Source organism: Sturnira hondurensis, unplaced genomic scaffold (genome assembly GCF_014824575.4).
Source record: "Sturnira hondurensis isolate 20B ecotype Veracruz unplaced genomic scaffold, ASM1482457v3 Scaffold0020237, whole genome shotgun sequence".
NCBI classification, from domain to species: domain Eukaryota; kingdom Metazoa; phylum Chordata; class Mammalia; order Chiroptera; family Phyllostomidae; genus Sturnira; species Sturnira hondurensis.
The window spans coordinates 6,475,103-6,493,539 of NW_028092868.1; the positions used below are offsets into that span (position 1 = coordinate 6,475,103).

Consider the following 18,437-nt stretch of genomic DNA (forward strand, 5'->3'; position numbering starts at 1 on the left):
GAATATTTTCTGAAGGCATGAATATGTATTCAGCGTATAGCGAGTCCATTCTGGGAAGAACAACTTTGGTTATTTGGCTAAGGAAAATACAAATAGAGAAAAAAAACACTCAAAAAGGAGAATGAGATTTCTATGCTGCTTTGTTTTATTTGCACAAAATCTAGTTGATGGAAATGAAAGATTTTACTTTTAGTTGGTGGAACTGTCTACCCACAGATGATTTAAATTTCTCCCTGAAGGGGGAATGACGCAGAAAAACAAGAATGGCTGTGTGTTGTTCTGTGAATTATGCCCCTCAAGGACACTCACGAGCTTGTATATCAGCAACATCAGGCTGCTCTATGTTATTGTATTTATGATGTGGACTTGAATTTAGAAGGCTAAACATAGCATCCAGAGCCCCAGGAAATGTATGGGAGCTATGGCCCAAAGTTTATCTCCTGTTTTCCATCAAGCACCTATTTGAACCTGTCCCTCTTGTACTGGCTTATCTGGTTTTATCTGAATAAACCAGGACCAAGGGACGTTTTATTTATGATATCCTTATTTAAGGTTAAAACGGCACCCTGCCAGTGACACAGTGCAGAACATATTCAAAGCAGGGGTTTTGGCTTTTGCTGTTGGCTATCTTCTCCCTCCCTCCCTCCCTTCCTCCCTTCCTTCCTCCATTCCTTCCTTTTTCCCTTCTCCTCCTCCTCCTTCTTCTTTGACTGGAGCCTCATTAAATGAGTGGAAATAAGACCCAATCCGTAAATAGGTCACTTGACAGTGACGTCGCTGCCTGAGGTCAATGCCAAAGTCAGTCTCTAAAGAGCAAATAGTAAAACTGAGGCAGTGCTGCCTTGGAGAAGTCTAACGCTCTGGCCCAGTGTTGGAAAAGGTCCAAGCTCATGATGTGAAAGTGTCACCTGTGCCACTGTTCTCTAAGAAGAAGAACCCAGAAGAATTGTCGACACGAGTGGCAAACACAAGGCCCGTGGGCCAAATCCGGCCCTCCACCTTGTTCTATCCTGTCCGGCGCCTTGTTTCTACCCCGTGGCACTGCCGAGCTCCTTGTCCCTAATTAAGGTGTGGTTACATTTCTACAGTCCTAACACTATATTCAGCATTTTGAAGGCAACTGAAAGGTTAATGTGGCCCCTGGTGAAAATGAGTTTGACACTAATAAATTATTTATACCTGTGCACACCTGCTGCTTTTCTAAGGTAAGACTGTAAATGTGGTTAACTAGAGTAGTTGAAGTTAAAATTTCATCCTCATTAGGTACACCTGGCTGGGAAGAGCATCTATATGACATAATCTACCCAAATGGTTGGCATAGTGCCTGGGACACTGTGAGTGCTCAAGAGATGCGATTTGCTATTACTTTCTTGTTATTATTGCTACTACTTAGTGAGTTTCGAACAAGTATCTCTTCTGACTGCAGTACGGATGTTTCAGAAGACTGGCTGACTGTCACCACAACAGCTTAGTTCCATTCATTCAAGTACCCATGACTGGGGTTAGTTAGCATTTACTAAGGACTTGCTCGTTGTCAGGCATTTAGAAACCAAGTTCTTACAAGTGTCGCTTTATTTTATTCCCACAACAACCTTACATGACAAGGGGATTTCTGCTCTGCCTCCCAGGTTTATTGATGACAAATTGTGAAGTTGGGCGAAACCCAAGGTCCCATGGAGTTGGCAGAGCTGGGCTCCAAACCCAGGTCCAACTCCACAGCCTTAGATATGGTTGTTTGTTCGGGACCAGCTCCGATAGGAAATCGAGCCCACCCCAAGCTCTAGCTGCTCTCTTACAAACTCATTGATTCTTGCCCATGAGCATAATTCACTCTGTGCTCTTTCTGTATTCAATATAGCTATTACTAAATAAGGCATGCATGAAATGGGAAAATGGATGAATGAGCAAAGCAATGAATGAGTGAACAATCTTCGCATCTTTCTTGCATCTTAAACCTCAAACTTTTGAACAATTACTGTATCTTATACCAACAACCATGCAGCCCTGACTCCGATTAACTTCTGTCTCTCTGTATGTGAGCTGTCCGCCCTGAATACAGTCTCATCTAATGGAATCACGAAATGAACTTTTTGAAGCTATTTCAAGAACTCCATTTTTCCATAACACTGTAAATACCCTTCATGGGGGAAAGAGGTGAATAACAGTGAAATCATAGTCAGACGGATTATGCATTCACATGATTTCTAGTTTTTGTTTGTGTATCAAGTTAGGAGAGACATATAACAAAAAAAAAGCTAAACCAAATATAAATCAAGCTACTCCTCCGCACAAACACACGTTTTTAAACTTGAGTAAAATTAATGTTAGGTTTGTAGGTATAGCATAATATCAGGGTAATATTTACGAGGCCTAGTTCCACACCAAGGGGCTGGGACGTTATCTTATGGCCATGTGAGATGACAGCAGGCTTAGAGCAACAGACGGGGAGGGCCGATCTGCACTCACTGTGCTTTGCTCAGTCACTAAGAAATCACTGGCATGAGGCCTGAGTTAGGAGATTCTTCTCAAATTCTTTGTAGGAAAGACTGAAACAATAGCCATTGTTTCGTCTCCTAAACAGGGCAAACACTGTAAACTATAGCTGATGTTTGCAATGAAACAAAAATGTGACCCTGATTATGTTCCTGGCCATGACTCTGAAGCCAGAGTTCTATGAAAATTATGACAAAATTCTCATGTAATGAGATGTATGTAGTGTGCCTTACTGTGGCCAGTTTGGCAAAGACATACAAATCCATTAAAGTGCATAAGAATCCCACCCACACACACCAGAACCTGCAGAATGTGGAGGAAGGAGTCCTGCTGGCTGCCAGAGGACAGAGGCGCTTCCTTAAAAGACCACCGTGAGCTAGAGCATCTCCCCAAGTAGACCATGCCACCCTGGGTGTCACCTCCCTGTCACAGGAGTCCAATAACCGAAAGCACAGGTATCAGGAGCAGTCAGAGTCTGTGTTTTAAGTCAAGATCTTCATGTTTAAGGCAGAACATCATCGTGTTTTTAAGTGTGTGGCTTATCCAGCATCTGCACTGAGCACTAAGAAGTAAGAAAATGTCTGTGAACCTTGAATGTCCCTAAAGTGTCCCTAAGATGAGCAAAACTCATAGTCTTAGACCCATGACCCTCACTAGCCATTATGTCATTGCGGGTAAAACATCCCGTTCCACGAGTTACCTGATAGTTACCTAACCATTCTTCTATCCTGGGCACTTAGGTCGTCCCCGGTCGTTTGAACTCCTACTGCAAAGGTCGTCCTTGTTCATGTGGCCTTTCCATGCTTTGGATTATTCCTTAGACAAGATAAAGAGTAGGCAAACTTGTGGAAAGGGCCAGATAATAAACATTAAGGCTTTGTAGTGCAATCTGTCTCTTCTTCCTCCCCCTTTCCTCCCCTCCCCTTCCTCCTTTCCCGGCTCTTCCTGAGGCCTCTTCACTGCCTCCTTCTCTTTCTCTCCCTCTTTTAACAAAACACTTTAAACTGTAGGGAAGAGACTTTTCCTACCTTGGAGACCATACGAAAACAGGCCGCGGGTTGGATTCGGCCCTAAGCCAGGCCACTAACAGCTGTGTTCGAGCCTCAGAGTTCCTGGGTCAGAGGATACGATCAGCGTAATGTTATATATACCCACTAACAAATTCTCCTTCAGAAATGTGTGCCATTTACCTGTGCCAGCCAACGTGGGATGTTACTTTTCAGTTTTTAGGTTTTTGTTAAATGTAATTTGAATTTTTCATTACAGATGAAGAACTTTTGCTAAGAATGCTTATTCATTTTCTTAAACATGTCAGTCTTGCTAAAACTTTTGAGGTTGGAAATGGAGCCCATGACCCCAGAGAAATGAAATGACCCATTATGCTTTTTTTTTTAACTGTCCTGTAAGGGGCAGCCCAGTCGTGTCATAGAAGGTCCCTCAGCGCACTGAAACGTTTGTTTCTGGGGAACACAACTAGCCTATGGCCTTTCAAACCTGTGTAAAAATAAGTGTTATCATTTGGGGATTATCCTGAATACGTCAAAGGAAGAGGCTATTTTAAACCTAGAGTTTGCCTATGATTAAAGTTTCTGTCTTGTCAGATCTGCCCTGCTGCCCTCCGGGATGATATTAGTCTCTTGCTTGCTTTGTCTGGTGAAGCGAGAAATTTGCCTGGGCCCAGCTTCTGCCGGCGGAGCCCATTGAGGGCCCGACAGGCGTCGGGGGGGGGGGGGACAGGGGCAGGGAGCAAGGCGGGAATGGAATCCACCAGGGACACACTCCAACACGCTGTCCATAAAGAAGTCCTCTTCCTCACATAGACCATGTAAGAAATGGTATTTAAGTGCAATTGCTGTCATCCACTTGCAAAATGCTGACCCAGTTCCATCCTTTGTCTCAGCTCCATAAAGCTATTTTAGGCGACATAGACCTTCTTCTCAACCACAGAGTTAGGATAGCACTTCTGCTGCTTATTAGATGGACCCAGAATAGAAACCAACAACAGCAGCTGGCATTTCCTGAGCACGTACTAGGTTCCAGACCCTGTCCAGGCGCAGATGAGGAAACTGGGACAGGCAGAAGTTATCTGCCCAAAGTCACCATAGGCAAGTAGCAGCATCAGAATACGAACCCTGAAATTCCTGAGATTACTGATCAACTCAGAGATTTCAAATGTTGGTTTCAAGGGTTTATCAAACAGGATACATAAAGAGATCCCCCTGGTCTTGGAGGGTTGAGACAGAAGCACTATTGACCAGCCTGCTCACTCCCATGCAGGTCTGCCTCTCCTGTTGCCCGAAAGGACCATCCTAGTAAGGTTGATGAACAAGCTGTCCTGAGCAGAGTTAGAGCCCCAGAATCTTCAAGTTGCCAGTTACATATATTTACTCCTTGATTTACTTCACCCCTTCTTTGGGGAATGTAAACATACTTTTTGTGTCAGGGCTTTGTAACTCCAGCCACACCAATTCCGGCTCTAACCACCCAATCCCAGCAAAGCGGAGATACCGTTTTCTGAAAGAACCCATTGTACTCTACCCCCAAAACACCCAGACTCTCCCCTTGCTGGTCACCATAATTATTTGTTTTCACATATCATAGTACTGAGTCATGGCAACCAAATTTGGGAGGCAGTCTCTAAGGCCAGCTTATGGCTTGATGATTCATTAGGACTCACAGGGCTCAGCTGTTCTAGTTACAATAGTTCATTGCAATAAGAGGATATAGAATGGAATCAGCAAAGGGAGAAGGTACCTGGGACAAGTCCAGGAGATGTAAGCTTCTAGGCTCCCTTCTCAGTGTTGTCACCCAGAGATATGTTTAATTTTCTCAGCAACCCAGTGCAACATAACATGCAAAGTGCCAGCAATCAGAGAAGCTCACTGAGCCTTGGTGTCCAGGAGTTTTGGGGGTGTCGGTCACATAGGCATGTGGAACCCATGTGACTGATGTCAGCTACGCAGTCTCCAGCCCCCAACCCAGAGCAAAATGATGTTCCCCATAACCCACACTGTTAGGATAGTAATTGTGCAACCTGGCCCAAGCTCACAGACATGCAAACACACTCTTATCTGGCAAAACATTGCAAGGGCTTAGAAGTTATCTCCAAAGAGCCAGCCAGTTCTGGAGGCAGGTGTTTATTTTGGAATACGCAGGGCTGGAGCAACCTAGACCTGCTGAGTTAACACTTTCCTGTGATCAGAGAAAAGTACACATGCCCTCAAATGGCTCTATCAACAATATTGGGGCGTTAACAAGGGAGAATGGGACTGTACTCTATTGTCAACTGTGTCCAAGAGGATATGGAGGGTGGGATGCCCTGGCCATGGTTTCAATCTAAAGTTTGAAAGTGTGATGTATCTATTTATGCAGCAAATATTAAGTAACCATCTGGATAACAAAGTGAAGCTCATAGCCTCTGTCCTGAAGAGGTCACTGTCTTGAAGCAGAGGGACACCCTGTTGTCAATGTGTGATCACATACCAACAACTACATGGTTTCTGCTCCTGTAGCACACAATGCAATCATTAATACTGGGGAAGGGAGGAAAGGGGGGAGTTTTGGAGGTGCTGCCATCGGAACTGAGGCCTGGGTGGTAATGGGAAGTTGCCCATTGCCACCCAGTGAGCAGAACACTGTAAAGGTAGAAAATAAAAAAGTAGGATGTTTCAGGCCAGGGGCTCAGCACATGCCTCAGTGACAGGAGAGCTCAGTTGGCTAGAGCGTCATCCAGATGCGCCCAAGTTGTGGGTTGAATCCCCAGTCAGAGCACGTACAAGAGTCAACCAATGAATGTATGAATGGGCGGAAGAACATATTGATGTCTCTCTCTCTCTCTTTCTCTCCTATCTCTCTAAAAATCAATAAAAAATGATAATTCAATTTGGCTCTCACGTCTTCTTTACAATTGTAGTTCATTCCAAATTCTTGTTTTACCGCTTTTTCACCTATACACAAGAGCATGGAATGAAAGAATCAAATATATGGAGAACCTTTATACTTACCAACATAAATGTAACTTTCTTCTTTACTGCTATCTGTCCTTCCCTACCTACGCATCTGTTCTAAATAAAACTTAAAAACAAAACAAAACGAAAAAACCCAGAAACTGCCTTTCCGGTCCCTCAGAGTAGAGTCTACTGTGAACTGTAATTGGTAGTCAGTCATTCCTATGGCAAATACCACCTTCTGCTGGAGTGAGCTTCGTTAAACGGTATTTTCCATTTCTGTTTACAAATGCCCGTGATTTGTTTTCATATTGTTACTCGTGGTGTTTAGCTAACTATTAACAAAGAAAAGGGAAGCAAAGGGAGTTAGACATTGAGCTTAACACACCGGGAGCATGAGCCCATTTGTTTCACCAGGAAGCTGCAGCTTCCCATTTAAGGGGGTCGGGGAATTGCTCCCCCGAGGGGGTGAACACTCCTCCCTTCCCCTCGCCCAGTACCAGATTGTTGCAGGATACAGGGGGGATGTCTAACCGTAGAGGCCTGTCAGTCTCACTAGGGGCTGCAAACCTGGCTTGAAAATGTGGTAGCTCAACTTCTGGTCCCAACCCACTTGTTTTCTTGTTTCTTCTTTCACAGGGAACAACACGTATCTTTATGGTACCACTGGTAAGTGCTCGGTTTGAATTTTGACCACTTTACTGCTATCATAGGAGCTCCTGCAGCCGATTAATGGCCATGTTGAATTTAGTCTTTCATCATCCAACTTTCATTCAGCAAATATTTATTGCTATTTTACTGTGCGTCAGGTTCTGGTGTGGGTGCTTGGGGCCCATAACTAATTGCCTGTATTAACTCTAAAGGGTGCTATGTTTTTTCATTTCCTGAAAATAAAGTTGATTACGTGTGTCCACATCCTGCTGACGATAGCCCATAATTGTTTCATGTATTAGGGTAGGCTCACTGCTATAACAAACAACCTCAGGAATTCAGTGGCTTAACACAATAGGAGTTTATTTCGGACACACATTTCAGTCCAGTGTGGCTCTTCCTACTTGGTTGTCTTTCTTGGCCATTTTTAGATCTCTTCCATCTCATGGCTCTGGCTTCTCTGGATCCTGGAGTCTCCTCCTGCAGCTGGGAACAGGGGAAGAGGGAATGGAGGGTGATGTGGGAGGGTGTCTAGGCGTCAGGTCTGCTTTTGTTGGGCATTTGTTATTTCAACCCACAATCCACTGGCCATGAATCCGCCACAAGGAAACCAAACTTCAAAAGAGTGGGAAATGAAGTTGAGCTGTGTGCCCTGGAGGCAAGAGCAAATGATTTGGTAAATAAACCGCTGTGTCTGCCTCATTTTGCAGGCAGTGTTTGGTTTCATTGAACCCTGGCTCCTGGGCTCAGAACCAAACACGAAGGTCTTATTTCATAGGTAGGTGCCAACCACATTGAAATGATAAGCGTTAGCTAAATGCAGAAAATAGTCACAGAATTCTGTGATTTTTTTCCAGATACTAGTCCCTTTGATTCCATAATCACAAAAATAAAAAAATAAAACTAAAGATATTCTTCCCTCTGAGACGTGTAAGAAATTCCACCTCCAAAGTTAAACGAGAAAACCTGGTAGTTCACTTTATCTCCACTCCAGGAGCAGCACTTCTCTCTCCTCAGTCAGGTACCCCTCCTTTAAAGTACACTCCATGTGCTCCACTCGGACCATTTGGAGAGGTTAAAAACACGCTCGAGTGTCCCTGGGCATGTATTTCATCCAGTACACAGGCTCCTCAAGTGCTTCCATGAGGGGACACTTTGATCAAGACAAGGTTTCATTAAACAATGGCCGCGCACTGGGACCTGATCAAAGCATAATTGTTACTGTGCTGACTATTCTTCCCTCCTGTGCACCAGGGGCGGTTCGCATTAGCTCACTTCCATGTTCTCAGCAAACTCCCACATTCCATTCATGCCACAGAGCAAGTTCATGAACCTGGTTGGTGAGACACCCAGGACCAGCCTGACGGTCCTCAATTGCTAGTCCATTTTGATGCTTCAAACGTAAGTATGATATTTAATTATGCGGCTCAGAATATCCCAACCAGGGAGTTATGGCCCTCTTGCTGGCTCTGAAACTGATGGCCAAAGATCATATAGATTTGGAATAAGAAAATTAAACCATTATTTTCTATTGATTCAAAAGTTCAAATTATATTCGACGCATTTGGAGGGCTGCCTCAGAAAAATGCCTAAATGTACCAATTATGTACTTTGGCTCAAATGATTTTGAGTACAGAATGCACAGAGAGCAGAGAGGACTTGAATAGAAGTGTCTACACGTGTTAACACTTTCAAAAATAATGAACTTATCTGGTTTTTACTTTATGATTTAAATTTTCTCTCAACTTAATTTGCTCTATGCTCTTATATTTTAAACAGTTTTCAACTAATAGAGAAAGTATACAAATTGTTTTGTTTACAACTATTGCTATTACCACATGGGATTAGTTAATCCCAAGTAGTACATAATTGATTTCATTCATTTTTTTTTATTATGTGCCTCGATTTATTTATTCATCCATCTACCATTTCAGCTTGGCTTTTAATATTATAAGTAGCCAAAGTCTAACTTTTTTAAAATCTGCACTCGAGGATATGTTTTCATCGATTTTTTTTTTCAGAGAGAGAGGAAGGGGGAGAGAGAGGGAAACACCGACCAGGGCTCCAAACCACAACCTACGTATGTGCCCTGACTGTGGATGGAACCCACAACCTTTCTTGGTGTATGAAATGGAGCTCCAACCAACTGGGCCACCCAGCTGGTGCGCCAAAGTCTAATGTCGCTTCTGTTGACTTCTTTCTCATCATTCACCCATATTTTGATAACCTAATCTACTTACCTATAGTTATACAGTCATTCTTTAAAATTCACTTCCTTTCTCTCATTAACTTGTGTAAAGGTGGCATTCATTCTAATAAAGCAATGAATTTTTATAATCATCTATGTATTTTAAAGTTTATTTTTTACTGTATTTTTCCCATTATTATTTATCTCTCCCCTACCCTCTTCCACATACACCTACCCTCCTCCCCCGCCACAATCGCCACACTGTTGTCCATGTCCATGAAAAGCAAATGACTTTTTATTCAAACTTTTTTCCATATCAAATTTCTTAAAATAATATTAAAGGTTTTCTTCAAACATACACAGATGTTCTCCTGTACCTAATAATTCTTCTTTAAGATTCTTATTACCATCCCCATGAAACATCACTAGTGAACTGTGTGTAATTTCACTTTTCAGAAAACGGTAATACACTTTTCTACACGACCCCTCCAATTTTGGATTAAGTTCAATCAGATGCTCTGGAATGTAAGAAAAGCAAGCCAGTGACTGTTTTCTAATAATTTGCAAAAACAGGGTTACTAAAATTTTTTTCAACTCTTATTTAAATCTTCACAAACTCGAAAAAACTCGGACAACCTACTGCGGTACTGAGCAACGGCAGTCTGGTTTTGTCAGGGTCAGGGAGAGACAGACGGGCCGGAACGGTAGGGCTGTCTGGGACTACGTTTTGATAGTACTACTCAACACGGAACTCAGACCTGCCGATGAGCCTTTCCTTCTGCCGAGTTCTTTGTGAATAAACTCCTACATTAACTATATCTCGAGGTTTCCACCTTGAATTTGTGCCATCGGTGTTCATTTATGTAGTGTTTCCATTTTAACAATTGTTTCAAAGTGTTAATTTACTGTTCTGTTAAGTAGTTTGTTTTGCTGTTTACAGAATATTATTCTAAGCATTTCTCCTTAGCATAGTTCTTAACAAAGATAGAGTAATCTGAGATGATACATTTATGATTTAACCATCTTCTACATTGGAATTATTTCCACATCTTTGACATGTCCCCTACCTGTTTACTAATAGTGTTATTCAAAAGTTGCAGTTTTTCTCTCTCCTTTGGAAATGTTGAGAGCTTTCATGGGGGCTGGTGACTTCTGTGGGCCTTTGCTATCTGTAGCAGGGCCTTATGAGCTACACTGGATAATATTGTTACAATTTATGAGAACTTTGCTTCATCTTTTATACTTGCAAATGTTTAAAACGCTCATCAATCCTGTGGGTTAAATGGATGTTTACTAGAAAGATGTCCTTGTGATTTACTTGGCAACATTCTGAAGTAAATGAAACATTCAGGCTAGAGAACAGGGAGATTAGGAGAACTTGTGGCTCCAGACGAGAAATTAGATTATGAAAAGGTGGGTGAATGGGGAGAAGGCGGTGGACAGGAACAACGCGATTTCCCTCATTTGCTGCCACCAACTTGTGACGTTTGTGCACAAGGATAAGTGGCCAGAAAACGATGGTCCTGTTAGAGAGACTTCCCCGGGAATCATGGGTGGCAATTTCAAGCGTGAACTCCGATTTTTTCTTAGAGATTTTATTTATTTATTTTTAGAAACAGGGGAAGGGAAGGAGAAAGAGAGTTAGAGAAACATCAATGTGTGGTTGCCTCTCGCGCACCCCACCACACTGGGGACCTGGTCCGCAACCCAGGCATGTGCCCTGACTGGGAATCGAACCAGCGACCCTTTGGTTTGCCACCCATGCTCAATCCACTGAGCTGCACCAGCCAGGGCAGAAATCTGATTTTTTTTAAAACGCGTTCATGAAAACATACCGAAGTTCCCCGCTTAAAAATTTGAAAACATTTTATTCAGAAATTTTATAAAATTTAATATTATCTTTTCTTTCACTTGGTAGTTTTATTATAATCATATAATACAAAGAAAACACAATGATTATCTTCACCCAGGCCCATGTAAGATGTCCCCAAACCCGTCACATTTGCCCCGGCGCGCCACCCGGGATTCTGTTCATTTTCTGTGGCGACTCTGACACGGAGCCCGAGGGGCCCTGACTCAAGCTAGACAGGGTCTAAACCGGGATTCCCCAGAATACGTAGCACATAGAAAATGATGTGCAAAGTCCGTCTTTAAAAACTGTTTTTAAAAACATAGAGCTCCACCATGTGGAGAGCAACAACTAAAAGCTAGACCACGAACTGAACACATAGGCAGTGATCAAAAATGGCAGTTAAACTCCAACCTGGTGCCTCAACGGTTATTACACGATGAGTCGAAGGAACATGAGATGTTGAAAGCCCAGTAGTCACTTCACATTCTAATCTGAGTTTTTTTCCATTTCATAATGGATGTATCAAGGCACTGGTCAGTATTGCCTTCCATTCTCCTGCGCCCGCCTTGCCATTCTTCCCTAAATTCTCTGGTAAGAGGAAGCAGTGAGAACCATTCCCTGCACCGTCTCTAAAGGTCAGCCCTGTGGGACCTCCTAGAGACCCCGACAGAAATCACACTCTCTGGACGAGGGTCCCTACCCACGCCGGCGAGCCTAGTGCCGGAGCTCAGCACTCACACTGCACAGGAGCGGGTGAGACACCAAAAGTCAGGGGCAGTGAGACGAACGTCACCAGCTACTTCCCTGCGGTGTCCGATCACACTCACTACCTGGTGACATAGAACTTCCATTCCCGGAGGCGTGAATATGACGTTTTAACAATAATGGTCAGCAACAAATATTTTGGGGTAGGTGAAGAAAGAAAAAAGAGAAAAGGCATCCACAATACAGGGTGGGGAAAACGTAGTTTATAGTTGTGAGTACATTGGACAGTTTGCTCTTGTATTATTAGTTATTAACGATTGTATTATTTTCCGTAGGAACAACTAGAAGCCTACTGTTGCTCACCCTGTATTAGATGCTCTAAGGAAACCCAGTAAACAGTAAGTTTTCAAATATCTTAGAAATATGTTAAAATATAGTTGCAACAAAATCGCTCAAGCAACTAAGAGTGCTTGAAATATAGTTATTAAAAGAGTAGTAATAATAACTATTACCATTATTTATCTCTATTATACTATTTTTATAATAAAGGAAGTTCTAGACACTGTATCTCCAGATGTCTAAAAACCTTAATCAATATACAGAGTTTGTAGAACACATGTCCTTACTGTGCTTTTTTAAAAATATTCAATTAAAAGGTAGAATCAAAACCTCTCCCAAGAGCAGCTTCCTAGGCGTCAAAAACACTTCACCCCGTACTATCTTTGGTTATTATTCTTCCTTCCAACCCTGACAAATAAATAAACTCAGGATATTAAAATCAGATACATTGTATCTGGACTGAAATTATATTATTATTATTAAGTATATTAAAAATGTCTAACATTATATATAAACTCTGGACTGTTAACATAATCTTGAATTATCTATCATATAATTTTAAAAGCTAAATATTTAGAAAAAAGTATTGCTACTTTACATACTAAATCATGGATTATTACAATACAGTTTTCAGCTTGTCAGTAGAGGACCAAATGCAGTAAAAATGTATTACAACAGGTGTATTTAAATTAGCTTAAAATATTACACGGAGGTAATGCACTGCAAACAAATGTTCAGTCTACTGAATTATGAAGTAGTTATGTGAACATCCAGAGCCATAATAAGTAATCATAAACAATATAGTACAGACATATAATAATGATAAATATATTACATTAAACAACTTAAATTTCTTCTGGTTAACAAAAAATCCCTTTTAGGTTATTTTTGGCATGGTGCCGGAGGCTCTGTCCAGGCACCTGGGCAAGGCATCACTTCTTGACGAGTCTCAACAGGTAGCTCTCAGAGTCTTCAGGGAGACGTGCAGTTAAAACGTAGGCTTGTTCATGTACTCTTCCAGTGTCTGAAAGGGGACAGTCTGTTAGAACAGCTTTGCCTTTAAGCCACAGCCTTTAGCAAACTGTGAAATCTTTTCTGTGCTTTAACTTATTCCTTGGCCATTACTGAAAAGTAGTTTGGAAAAGTATGTGTGGACATAAATCTTTGCATTCTAATCTAAGAAGATGGTTCAAAGTTTGAGCATAATTTGTATGTGGCTGGGACTGACTAATGCTTAACTGGGGAGAAACGAAGCTGGATCATAAAATGAACATCTGATAAGAATATCTGCAATGAATCAGCTACAAGATATCACTGTGGACTTCAGCTAACTGTGTCTGCTATAATGATCACGAGGACTCGCTCCAGGCACATGTATAAGAGAAATCCAAATTCTATTTGTATAACATATTTATTGTTACAGATACTGTACAGAACATCTTTCTTACACTTATTGCCAAACTATAACAAATAAATGACTATAATTCTTAAGATTTCCTGCCACATATTTTTGAAGAGGCTTTCCTCCAAAGTGTACAAATTATGTTTCTTCATCTTCCTCAACAGTTCCCAAGTTTGCTAATATGCCACAAGACCATAATTTTTTCCCCAGCACTTTTTGGAATGTTTGAGTGGGTTCACAATTACGGGCAGAGTTCAAAGTCACGGTGATGTTGCAAGCCCTTTCCCATGCATGATGGATGAACTTTTGCACTCTTTCCTGTAATGTGGGTGTGTGTGCAATACAGTGGCCTCTGGATTAATTCAGTAAGGGAGATTAAGGGAAGAGCCCCAGGTAACACCCCTGCCTTTGACAGCCCATTCTGAGATGTTCAGTGCATCCTGAAGCCTGAACCCCAGGGTATAGGATTTGCTGGCACCTGCCAGGAAGACAACCAACCAGCATGGGCCAAACAGACCAAGACCAAGGCCAAGCAAGACTGCTCAGAGGAGCTAGGGTTACAAACCAGGTGTTCTGACTGGTTTGCACCAGCTCTGCTCAGAACACCAGCGTTCCCCTGCTGAAAATCCCGTGGTCCACCCTCCACACTTGCCTGTTGAGCTCTAACACCTCCTATTGTAGACGGCCGTTGGCCAAGGAGACACCCTAAGACCTCTGCCCTGTGTCTCCTGTCACAGAAGCTGCCCATGTCTTTCAACTCAGCAAGGGCATCACATTGGCCAAAGGCCCATGCCTGTTTTTGTGGCACCTAAAATTTATGCCACTTAAAAAATACCAAGTTACAAATACAAAATTGGGCATCAAGTTTATTAAAAATGAGAGAAAATTTTTTAACGATGACAAATATTGCAAAATCTAGAACACTAAGGTACGGTTTTCAATCGCTAAGTGCCTGACACTACCTCTATAATATTTTATACTCATTGCCTGGCTACCTATCCTTTGCAGTTAAGGTACCTTTATGAACTTGACCATAGGAGCCTGCAGCCTTGGAAGGGGCCTAGGCCAGCAGGAGGCCCTGGAGTTCTCATCTCACGGACTTCCCAGTTCATGAAGTTGAACTAGGAAGTTCAACTTGGCCTCTAGTTACTGGTACTTCTTCCTGCCACTGGCTAACTCAGTCTGCTGAAGCCCCCACGGGCTGCCCTTCCTAAGCTGTGCTATGTGAACCAATGATGCACAAGGTTGGTATTGTCTTGAGCCAATTACTTTAATGGTTGGGAGAGATGTTGAAGGCTGGCACAGACCTAAAGAGCTCTGCCCCGGCCTTTCACAAGATGACTAGGGTCCATATCCTGAGATCAATCCCTCCTGCTCTCCTGCTACCCATCTAGCCCTTCAACGTTCCTTGAGCATTTAGGACTGAGCATGCTATGACCTCTTACTGCATTATAGGTGGCTGGGCTGTGAGCATGATCTCGCTTTAAGGGCGGCAGTGTGGGGATGTACCTGTCCATTTTTCACGAAACTACACACGCCCATGCAAGGTGTCCTGTTGCTGGAGCTAATGAGGTACCACTTGGCCCTCCCTTCTGAACGTGCTTTCCTACTCTGTGGTTAAAACGTCTTCTGTTTGTTGCCCTTGTGGTAACCAAGAAACACTGCAGCGCTAGATGGAACCTCAGGAACTGCAACCTCTACTATCTTCTGGCCTCTACTATCTAGTGGCCTCAAGGCCACTATCTTCTTTCAGAGTTTCTCTTTCCTTCTATCACTTTGTACCTGTCTTCCGCTCTGCTTAGTTGATACCTCCAAAATAAGATACAGCCTAAAGTCACCCCCAACCAATGAAACTGTTATTTGTTTCCATATTATCTACATCTTGCCCTAGTGCTCCAAAGCTGTCAGCATTTGGAGGCTCAAGACCAGGTGTTTTCATATGGGGAGAGAGCCCCTTACTAGGTAGGGGGTGAGGGAAAGTCCCAGGGGATGCTGGCAGGTAGGTTTTCAGCTGGACCAAAAGTGAAAGCAATCTTACAAAGGCCTCCCTTAACCTTTAGTAACTACAAATATGTTCTTAGGTCCAAAGGACAGAAATAAAAGAAACCAGTAATTTTTTTTTCTTTTTTATGCAATTATATTACTTGTGCTCATTCATTCGAGGCTTCTCTGGACATATGAAGCAAATCAGACATACGAAGTCAGTTTTTTGACCAGCTCCCCAAATGTTCATTGATTTAGCTCCAGTACCAGAGGCCTGTATCAGAATACTGAGAATGCTGTTTCGATCTGGCTGGTGCTGTTAATTCAGCGAGACTTAGAGGACCATCAGGGCATTGCCTGCTCACTTACGGGGACACAGGGGTACATGGAGGGTCCCCTGAGACCCATCTACCAGGACCTTCCACTCAATCGGGGATCTGAACTACCAATTAGTATTTAATTGTAAAAGGGCACTCTCTTGAAATACCTGCTTCCCAGATGGAAATGGAACTAGAATTACCAACCAGATACACTGCAAGTTCTTTAAAACTTTTTCCGGCAGAGGAGGGAATTCAAAATAACTCCTCTGTGACTTGGCCCCAGTGCAAGAACCTGTAATTACTAAAGGGCTAAAAGCCCCTGGTTAAAGTTTCTCCTATAAGGAGATCCCACAGTGCGGGGCCTGGGGACAGTCGCAAACAAGCCCCTGGCATATTTTACAACAAATGTTGTTCCGTGGAATTTCCAAACCGCTGCTTTCTCAAATACCTTGTAGAATTCCCTCCCTGTGGCACTTGGAGAGAGTCAAGTAAACACCTGAAAGTTTATGTGCATTTCTTGAGGCGAGCACAATAAAAGCATCAGCGTCCCGACAGACACAGGAGAGGCTGATGGGTACCCCTCAAACAGACGTCTTTCTCGGTGTCCGAAGGTTGGCTCTCTAGATGGGCAGGGACGAGCAATCAGCTCAAAGATGAGCAGACACAGCTGCTGGCAAATCACACCTCACGGTGTTTTATTAAGTTAACCAGTCTATTACTCTCAAACAGCAGGAAGAACAGCTTTAAAGCCAATGTCTCTAAGATATTTTGTAACACTCTGGAATCTCTCAACCTGCTGTTATGAAAATAGGCAGATGGCAAGACCCAAGGGTGCCATGGGAAGAAGAACTGAGAGGTGGCAGAGCTGGGTGGGGTCACCTCATTTAGGAGGGCAAAGGTAGGTGGGCTAAGCGTTCTTTCTCCCCCCGTCCCTGGGAAAGCCGAGGGGAGTAATGTGGGTAAGTTCTATCACTAGGTACAATGGAAATCCAGAGTACATCTCAAAGAAAAGCCCCACTCCATTTTATGTGAGCATCACAAAAATCCAGGAGCACAACCAAAGGGGTGGTTCAGGGCCGATGTATACCTTGGAAGGCTAGCTGCAGTGTTCTCAATTTATTTATGCAAATCAGAGCACACTTCCTGAGGAGTAAGAAACTTTAATTAAGATGATAAATGCCATCTTCAATAATAAAGCTCTAACAGGCCTGGCAAATGAAATAACAACGTACTGCTACTCTCCTTTCCTAGGGCAGCACGGGTATCTTAATGAAGGTCTTTTTCTACCCCTCATATACCCCTTGTAAAATCATTCTTGAAAAGAGCATCCCCACATATTTGAGGGCTTTCTGATAATGAAGTATTCTCACAAAAAAAAACTCAAACAAACATGAAAAGCCAAGACTCTGGAGCCCAACTGCCTGGGTTCAAATCTTTATTCCACATTTACTAGCTACGTGATTCTGCACAGGTCATTTCACCTCTCTGTGCCTCAGTTTACTCATCTTTAACAATACTACCTACCTCTTACAGTTGCTGCAATAATTAAAGGAATACATCAGTTGCCTAGAAACTGTACCCAGCACAGAACAAACACTCAACAAGGGTCGGCTAATATATAATCACCTCCATCACCATCACCACCATCACCACCATCACCACCACCACCATCACCACCACCACCACCACCACCACCATTACCACTATCACCACCACCACCACTACCACCACCACCATCACCACCACTACCACCACCACCATCACCACCATCACCACCACCACCACCATCACCACCACCACCACCACCACCACCATCACAGCCACCACCACATTATCATCATCATCTTTTCTCACTGCATGAGAAACTGAGTACCGACCTCTTGTAACATATCAGAGTCTTCAATGGCTTGGACGGCTGATTTCTTGGATGTTTCCTGAATTTCTCCACCTATTATAAACTCATCCAGGATAAAATAAGCCTTTTCAAAATTAAAGATAATATCCAGCTCACAGACCTGGGAGGACAAAAAAACAACACATGTTTTGATAAACATACAGTGGTGTTACAAGAAACATTTGCCAGTATCTCAACCTTCTTCAACTTATTGCCATACCAAAGATAAAAATATCAGACAGTATGTTAAGGACAGAAAATAGAACTAGAGAATTGTAGGCCTTTAATAAAAGTTATACACCCCAGCTGGTGTGGCTCATTGGACTGAGCACCAGCCTGCAAACTGAAAGGTCGCCTGTTCGATTCCTGGTCAGGGCACATGCTTGGGCTGCAGGCCAAGTCCTCACTTAGGCATGTGTGAGAGGCAGCCGATCGATGTATCTCTCACACCGTGATGCTTCTCTCTTTCTCCTTCCCATTCCTCTCTCTAAAAATAAATAAATAAAAATACACACACACATACATAAAGTAGTAAAATTACATTCTATTAAAGTAGAGCATGTCCTTACATATTTAATGTCACGACAAGACATTTGAGAGGAATTTCTTGGAGGCCTGTGACCCCTCAGCTTGTCTTCCGATTGGCACAACTGGAGGCTGAGC

General features: G+C 42.8%; 1 protein-coding gene across 1 annotated transcript in view; it reads right to left on the minus strand.

Annotated features, from left to right (window-relative positions):
- Positions 1 to 11,184: 11,184 nt before the first annotated feature.
- The window catches only part of AP1S3 (adaptor related protein complex 1 subunit sigma 3), a 58,230-nt gene continuing 50,977 nt past the window's right edge, over positions 11,185 to 18,437 (minus strand). Inside the window, exons 4-5 of the mRNA XM_037029378.1 lie at positions 17,758 to 17,895; positions 11,185 to 13,199 (exon numbers count right to left, since the gene is read on the minus strand). Coding sequence (XP_036885273.1) covers positions 13,164 to 13,199; positions 17,758 to 17,895 — 174 coding nt within the window. The 3' untranslated portion in view covers positions 11,185 to 13,163. The remainder of the gene's footprint in view (positions 13,200 to 17,757; positions 17,896 to 18,437) is intronic.